Source organism: Arachis ipaensis, chromosome B06 (genome assembly GCF_000816755.2).
Source record: "Arachis ipaensis cultivar K30076 chromosome B06, Araip1.1, whole genome shotgun sequence".
NCBI lineage: Eukaryota > Viridiplantae > Streptophyta > Magnoliopsida > Fabales > Fabaceae > Arachis > Arachis ipaensis.
In genome coordinates this window covers 133,413,294-133,421,911 of record NC_029790.2, presented here as the reverse complement: position 1 = coordinate 133,421,911, position 8,618 = coordinate 133,413,294, and the positions used below count along the sequence as shown (strand labels likewise).

At 34.3% G+C, this 8,618-nt stretch overlaps 2 protein-coding genes across 2 annotated transcripts in view; one reads left to right on the top strand and one right to left on the bottom strand.

Moving 5' to 3' along the window:
* Positions 1-3,656, top strand: part of LOC107605515 (pollen-specific protein SF21) — a 5,171-nt gene extending 1,515 nt beyond the window's left edge. The window contains exons 2-11 of the mRNA XM_016307414.2: positions 942-1,041; positions 1,433-1,530; positions 1,671-1,759; positions 1,904-1,964; positions 2,079-2,165; positions 2,249-2,326; positions 2,407-2,463; positions 2,578-2,633; positions 2,842-2,977; positions 3,062-3,656. Coding sequence (XP_016162900.1) covers positions 942-1,041; positions 1,433-1,530; positions 1,671-1,759; positions 1,904-1,964; positions 2,079-2,165; positions 2,249-2,326; positions 2,407-2,463; positions 2,578-2,633; positions 2,842-2,977; positions 3,062-3,274 — 975 coding nt within the window. The 3' untranslated portion in view covers positions 3,275-3,656. The remainder of the gene's footprint in view (positions 1-941; positions 1,042-1,432; positions 1,531-1,670; positions 1,760-1,903; positions 1,965-2,078; positions 2,166-2,248; positions 2,327-2,406; positions 2,464-2,577; positions 2,634-2,841; positions 2,978-3,061) is intronic.
* LOC107605517 (homeobox protein ATH1) lies at positions 3,497-7,940 on the bottom strand. The gene is given in 6 exon segments (XM_021105260.1): positions 3,497-4,148; positions 4,302-4,362; positions 4,459-4,708; positions 4,711-4,753; positions 5,029-5,903; positions 5,982-7,940. Coding segments are annotated over 6 exon segments (1,545 nt in total). The 5' UTR covers positions 6,133-7,940; the 3' UTR covers positions 3,497-3,983.

The following is an 8,618-nucleotide window of genomic DNA, read 5'->3' as shown; positions in this document are numbered from 1 at the left end:
TATTGAATGCTCAAATTAAAGAAAAAAAATGTTATTATTTTTTAACTTCACTTGTTGGTTAAATAAATTGATTTTCCTTGTGTTCTGGTTAATACTTTTTATTTAGTACTGCTATAATAAAAGTTAACGAAGTTTAGTTTGATTGTTCAATATATAATCTGAGATTGTGATGATGTAGGTGTTAAATGGTTACTTTAAATTTGGCAGACAACTTGATTAGTATTGCTATCAGATTATTAATTTGCTGGAATTTGGATATTGGTTAGACTTTAGAGATTTCTAATTTCTAAATACTTTTAAAATTTTATACGGGTGAAGACTCTTTGCGTTATCAAGCTTTGGATGGGTTAAGAAATGTGATTATTTAAGGATTAATTTTATAAGCTGATCAAATGTGCAGATTCTGTTGGATTTCCCATGGTTTCATAAAAAAAGGGGGGAAATGTAAAAGAAAGACATGTGATTTTGTTTTGAGTTTTACTTTTATATTTTCTATCGATGGTAATATTGTGGCCAGAGTGAGATAATATACTATTGAAAGTTATCTCTTCACATGCAATCTGCATTTCCTTGAAAGTTTTGTACCTTCTATGTTATGAATTGCTTCTTCACATTGACTTGTATTTCGTACCTTGAAAGTTTTGTACCAAAGCATTGCGTTTTTTGCTGGAATTGCAAAACGCACTTACTCTTTATTTATGGGTTGTTTTAATTTCTTATAGAATGTCCGAATAAAATGCTGACTTCAAATGCTAATTGAGAAGTGTTAAGGGAGCTTCAAAAAATGATTTTCTTTGCTGCTGACTGTTAACCAGGCAGGGTATAAAACATCTATTGCTCTGCTTTCCTTGTTTTGAAAATTTAGAGGTGGTGATTTATCATGAGTTTATGGTTAACTTAATGTTCTTTTTCTTATTAACATGCCACTGTGACGTCTGCAGGAACATATTGTAAGAACACATTATGGTTATGTCTCTGTTGCTGTATATGGAGACCCAGAGAAGCCAGCTCTTATAACATATCCTGATTTGGCTTTGAATTGTAAGTTAAATGTATCTTAGATTTTAATATTCCCTTGCACCTAACTCTATATCTTTCATTAAGCATTTCTTTTTCTTCTTTTTATTTTTATGATATAACATTTATGGTCTGCTTAACCTGCTCCCCCAGTTAATTTAATTTTAAACTATATACCAATATCTTCGTCAAAAATTCAAATAATTGCTATTTTTGCTCATGAAAAATATGGCTTAGTTCCTCGTGAAGTTTTTCTTAAAAAGATAAGGTTTGATCTTGAAGAGGTGTATGCACAGCAAAAGAAATCTAAAAATGGTTTTTTGGTAGTCCAAACATTGATCACTTTCTTAACATATCTCTTCTATTGACATTCTAATAACCTAACCTTTTGTTTTCATGCATGTGGTTTCATCAGATGTCTCCTGCTTTCAGGGGTTATTATTCTGTCCCGAAGCATCCACCCTTTTGCTCCACAATTTCTGCATATATCACATCAGTCCCCCCGGACATGAGGTCTGTAGCTTTATATCTTTAAGTCATATTGCAGTCTTACTTGATATATATATCTCCTCACTGTTATAAATTCCTTCATTGATAATATTTTAAGTTCTTGCTTTCTTATCATCTTGTACTTTGTTCAAGAGTTGTTGCAGTTGGGAGCTCCTGAGATTGTTCCAGATTATCCAATTCTTTCTGTTGACGACCTAGCAGATCAAATAGCCGAGGTTCTCAACTTTTTTGGGTGAGTAAGTTCAAGCTTAATCTGTAATTGATTTCCATTTAATGACATAAAGAAAATTAGTTTACACCAATTTCCATTAGGCTTTGAATATTGGCATTTCGTTTTGAGAAGGCAATCTGACCCCAACATTCTTTTTGTCTGCAGTCTTAGTGCAGTAATGTGCATGGGAGTAGCTGCCGGGGCTTACATTCTTACCTTATTTGCTGTAAGTTATTATGTTGGTGCTATGCAGCCTCTCCCCTTTTTAAATTACATTAGAGTTTCAATGATGGATCGTCCAATTTTTCTAATGTTTTTATGTGTTTACTGTTTACAATAGATGAAGTATAGACAACGTGTACTTGGTTTGATACTTGTTTCACCTCTATGCAAAGAACCATCTTGGACTGAGTGGTTGTGCAACAAGGTTCTTTTTCTATACCTAAAACACTATGTTGTCTTGTAAAAATAAATGTTACTTCTTTCTTATGATTTTGGTAACATATGCAGGTCATGTCAAATTTACTCTATTTTTGTGGCATGTGCGGGGTGGCAAAGGAAATGTTGCTGAAGCGGTACTATAGCAAGGTATACTTTTTGCATCCAAATTCCCTCTTTCTACTTCCATTTAGTGAGGCTGAGTTATTTGCTTTTATTTATGGTGATAGGACATTCGAGGTGGTGCTCAATTCCCAGAGTCAGATATAGTTAAAGCTTGCCGAAGGGTTAGTGAATATTTTTTGTTGTTGTACAACAACTCTATTATGGCTGGTTGCTGGTTACTTGAAGCTGACCACTACTCCTCTTTGTCTGATGTAATATTTTCTGTCTTCTGACAGTCACTGGACGAGATGCACAGTTTGAATGTGTGGCGGTTCCTTGAAGCTATTAATGGGTAAGATTACTTTCTCACTGCAAGATATTAATTCTTGCTAGGGGTGCAACTTCATTTGAATATAGTTGTGGTTAATCTATTTCCATCAACAAAATGGATGAGCCTAGTCGCCTACACTTCAGTTCAGTATGTCTTCGACATCATTGTGCTCGTTGCTCTGTGATAATCACTTTTGTCCCACCCTTAACTCTGTATTGTCGTGTAACAGGAGGCCGGATTTAAGTGAAGGATTGAGAAAATTAAATTGCCGTTCACTAATTTTTGTTGGGGATATGTCTCCTTTCCACTCAGAAGCTCTCCATATTACTTCAAAGTTAGACAGGCGATTCAGTGCCCTAGTTGAGGTGTGTAATATCACTCGACTGGATGAAATTTGAATGTGTTAATGAGCTATAGATTTGATGGCTGTATTTTTTGTGTAACTACAGGTTCAAGCATGCGGGTCAATAGTGACAGAGGAGCAGCCTCATGCTATGTTAATACCAATAGAGTACTTTCTGATGGGATATGGCTTGTACAGGCAATCCAAGAGTCTCAGCCCTAGAAGTCCGTTGAGTCCATCTTGGATCTCGCCGGAGCTTTTTACGCCAGAGAGCATGGGTTTGAAATTGAAACCGATAAAGACACGAATTCCCACGTAAACCCAGTAGATGAATGAGGTTGCTTCTGATTTTTGATCTGTTTAATTGAATTCTGGGGTTAGTTGGATATCTGATGAATGAAGTGATTCCAGATTGCTTGTAGATAAAGGTGATGATGAAAATAAGAAATCAACCACAAAAGAAATGGGAAGAATTTGGTTGAAATCAACAGATAGTAATTCTTTGATTTGTAATCATATAGATATTTTAATTGATGATCTGAAGCCTGAATGGTAGATAAAGCTTCGGAATTGTCGTTTTTGGATTACCAAAAAGAGAAACAAAAGGATGTTGTGGTTATGATTGTAAAGCAAACATGGAGGGCAAATTGTTACTTCATGCAAATGTCTTGTTTCTTAAGTAATTTCATCATGTTGAAATAGAATAGCGTCTTTCTTAATTGAAGGTATGAACATTTATTGGAATTTTAATATGATGTATGTTCTTTAATGATTAAAAAGTTTAGAATGAAAATAACTTGAAAAGATATTCATTTTCCACGTCATACTATTTGCTTAAAGTCATTTTTTTTGCATCAATCATAAGTGCATGAAGAGTTAAAAAACCAGTATTAACATTTGACATGGATTATATGAAAGCACATTTTTTAGAACAACTATATCTCATTATGTAATAATATACCAAACTGGTGGCGAATCATCCACTAAATAAAATCAAAAGTTTTTGTTGATCACATTGTTCTTCAACTTCAATTCATATTAAAGTAATGATTGTTCATGCTTAGCCTGCTTCTATGGCCATCCTCCATCCCTTCTTCGATTCGACAAGCTTTTCTTCTATTCATTTCAGCATACATTTCCTCAATCATAGGTTTCCATAACCGGACACGAGCATTTATGAACCAGTTAGATACCTGATCAACCAACAACAAATTCAGTTCAAAACACAGTCAAATACCAAAATGTTCCTAACTGATTTTCATACTCTGTCCATGTAAAATGTTTCACCTCTATCAACTAATCAAATTAAATTATCCTAAATTTTTTCTAGCAAGAGTAAGAAATACCTGACTTCTAGTTAACCCACTTTTTACAGCAAGTAAATGCTTTTCTGCATCTCTAGGATACCTGAAATCCATCACATCATCAATAGATTCAACTTGGGCAAGTTCTTCAATGGAGAGAAGAATATAAAAGTTTATTTCTTTGAGTATGGAAACTCACGGATGGAGGAAGTTCTGGAACATCCAAGCACGAAGAACTGAGACAGATTTTTCAGGCAAGCCCCTTTGAGGCCTCCAGAGCTGATCTTTTCTTTTCAACTGCTGGATAGCCCATTGCTTTTGAATGAATGAAGTATCAACAGACCATTCCTTATCTTCCGAGCACGACTCGCCGAAATTGGTCCCTGTTGCAAGAATATGATTGCTGATCCTCTCCCTCAAGTCCTTGTATAGTACAGAAATTGTTTGGCAACAGTGTGTATCTCATCCAAACACTGACTGTATCGGCTGTCCACCTGCGAAAAATGATTAGTATCATCACTTTGGATACTTAACATGTTAGTACTTATACGGTTTCCTATTCGAATGAGCACACCTAATCCTCAAAAGATTAGTTCTTCTCACAAAATAATGATTATTGGCAAAATTGTTTAGCTCTAAGGCCATAACAAAGAAAGTTTGTTTCTAGATTTTCAGGATTTAACACAACTTTATGTATGTATCTTCATTTCCATTCTCATAGAGTACTAAAACTCATTGGCTAACACTAAATTAAAGTTAGAATTGTTACCAGCTGTAAAAGTGTCAGCAACTGGGATTTGTTTGATTCAGCTGCATGTCTTTGCAATGGAGACTCTGCATGAGCTTCAAACATAGAAGAATTTGCATTTGAATTTGTTGCTGCTGTAGTCTTTTGCGCAAAACCTGATGTTGATTTATTTCCTCCAGCTCTATCACCAGCACCTAAATAATTCACCTCTTCTACATTCTCAATCGAATATGCTGCAATTTGAGCCAGTACCTCTTGAATTCCTACAAGGTACTTTGATCCAAGTATCACCGGCGAAAACCGGACATGTTTTTCAGAACCTAAACTCATAGACAGTTCCCTACTGCTGCAAGAACCTTTCTCCAATCCTGTCCTTGTTTCATTCATGCCACAGCTCACATCGGAGCAGCTAATCTCCGAGCACTGAGCTGCAGCCGGCGAAGTAGCAAGACTCAACGATAGCTCGTTGCTATAACTCGAAGAATTGTAAGCATGATTAGCCAAATTTGCACCATTCAATGATGTCCATCCATTAGGATCAAGATTCCCTATGGATGCATAAGGTACCAATCCACTTCCTTCAACCTCTGGTGCTTTTGGAAACTTGTTAAAGCTCCACTTACCATTACTAGGGACTTCATCGTAGCCACGATCGCCATAGAAAGTCGCCGGAAAAGGGCTTGAATTTGAAGTAGTATCATGCCAATTATTGAAGACATATTGTCCTAGTGCCTCAAATGAAGGCAACAAAGTTGCTGAATTCTCTAGATTTTCTTGAAGGCCAATTCTAGCAGCAAGAATGGTTGTCAGCGGAGAAGCCAGCGCGCCGTTCGGCTGCGTTCCTCCGGCTAAATTCTCATGAAATTCGCCATTTCCGGTTGCATTTAAGGTATCTCCTACAGTAGTCTTTCCTTGTGATGAAGTAACAAATGAATTAGAATTAAGAATACTTGAAGAATTTATGAAGCTATTACCATCAACACCTCCTTGGTCTAAATCAAGCATTGGAATTCCATTTATGATGTTGTTTTGGTTATTAAGATCAAATGAATAGCACTGAAGAAGTGGCTTTGGTGTAGGATGATGCTCCATGTTCAGTGAAGAACTGTAGAAATCATTCTCCATTGACAAAATCAGTTTGGTTAATGTGAAAAGATAGAAGCTCTTGGTTCTTCAATGGATCTTTCAGAACAACATCACTTCAGAAAAATGACATGAATACCCTCTTCATAGAAGAACCATCTTATCTTGAAAGATCCATGCTACAAACAAGAAAACAAAATTTGAATAAGAAATCAAGGAATAAGTAAAAAAATATATTATTTTGTTTGGCAGCATGTGAACTAGTTAAGCATCATTTCAAAAAGTTCATATAATGCAAGACAGTGAAAAGATGAAAAGTGGGAATAATAATAAAAAAAAAATTCCCTTATTATGCAAAAAAATTAACAAGCTATATCTATCACCTGCCAAAGCAAGTTGAAGCAAATTAAATGAGACTTAACATAACTGAAATCTTCAAGAACTTGCCCTCCAAGAACCTTAAGAGGAAAAAAGAGAGAGAGAGAGAGAGAGAGAGAGACATGAAAAATAAGCATTGTTTGATTCAGTTCCACATAAAGTTTCAATATGGTTGTAACATCATGAACTCTTTTAAACTTAAAAAGATTATTCATAACCAAAAAGCAGCATTACAATGCTAAAGAACAACTATTAAATTTGCTTTAAAAAAATGGCATATAAAGCCAACATCAAAAGGTAGCAATGTAGCATTGTTTCATTCTGCATGAACATAAATAAAGCACTATTTTTTAAAAATCCAAATATAATCCCCAAAACAAAAAAAAACATATATTCTCATTTTTGCAGATCCCATCAAGAGATTCATTGTATTATAATACACAAAAACACGACCTCTCTAATCTCCTAGAACACATAAAAAACCTCAAATACATCTCATTTTCTGTCTTATCTTCCATCATTCAAACGAATGAGTTTTTATTAAAAAAAGGGTTAACCAGTAAGTAACCTTCTCAAGATTCAAGAACACCAAAAGCAAGAAAGATAAAAACTCCTTGTTTACAGGACCAAGTAAAACAATAATAATAATAATATTATTAAAGAGAATAAACAAACATTAAATATATAAACCCAAAATAAAAAAAATATAAAAAAAAAGAGCTAAGGTACCTAAAGCACAAGCAAAATGCTCCTATGTGAGAGTGAGTGAGTGTTTCAGTGTTTGGAAATGACCGAAGAACAAGAGAGCATTAATTGTGAGAGATAGATAGATAGAGAGGCAAAGAAGAAGAACCACAGAAATGAGTAAAAAACAAATAGAGAAAGAAAAAAAATATATAAAAATTTAAAAGAAAAAAAAGGAAAGAAAAAGGGTAAGAGAGAACTATGGTGCAGTGTGCCACTCATTTCAGTTGCAGGCTTTAAGGGCCCCATTGTAATTTCCTCATTCTCTTTCTATTTCTACCATCCCTTGTTATCATCTTCTGCTGCTTCATCACTGCCACCATCACCACAATCAAAATATCTGGATTCTCTCTGTTCAAACTCCTGTTCATGGCAGGCAGAGAAAGTGAGAAAGGGAAAATAATAACAAGAAAACTTTCAAAAGAGAGGAAAAGGAAAAGGGAGGCTTCTTTTGTTGTTTGGTTTTTTAACTATTTAAAAACAAGAAGCTAACGTGACTAGAAAGGTGAAGAAAGGAGTTGTTGTTTTTATGGTTTTTAAGTCATTATGTTTTGTTTTCTCAAAGGGGTTAGAAATTGTCAAGCTTTCTCTTTAGAATGTAACAAGTAAAGGGACAAGGAAAGAAAGAAAGAAAGAAGAGAGAGAGTGTTTGTGTTTAAATAGGGTTAATGTAGCTTTGTACTTTCTTGCTCATAGCCAGACACACAGAGACCAAAGAGAGAACAGATATCAATTTGGTGATGTAAGCATAAACACACTCTGATCACACAAATACATCCACTCAACTTATTTATTATTTATTGCTTCTCTTCAATCCTTCTCCCAAGTTATGACAAATCATTTGTGTTAGACTAACTTGTTACTTGTTACTACTCATCCAAAGATTTTGGTCTTCACAAAATAAATATTTTTTATAATTTAGATCAACGCTTAAAATTACTCGAATACCGATATTTTTGGTACATTTGAAATTCTTCCTAAATCAACTATCTTTTGATATATAATATAGGAAGAGTTTTAAGTTATCGAAAATACCGGTGTTCCAGTTATTTTAACTGTTGATCTAAATTATAAAAAATATATATAATATATATTAATTGAAATAAACAGTCAAAATAACTGTAACACCGATATTTTCGGTATACTTAAATTTTTTCTTATATTATTACTCCAAATATTAAATATGAGGGATGTTCTTGCATGGCCATATACTCTGAATACTTGGCATAACTGGAAGCACCACTTCTTTTATTTTCATTGTGGAAAGTGGGAAAAGCAACAGGGTTTATTAGGTGACCATCATGAAATATTTTGGTGCGTTAGATTAAATAATATTTGGATTGTAAAGGAACAGTTAAAGTCAGAAAATAGAACCAATGGAGAAATCATTATATTATTATACAACA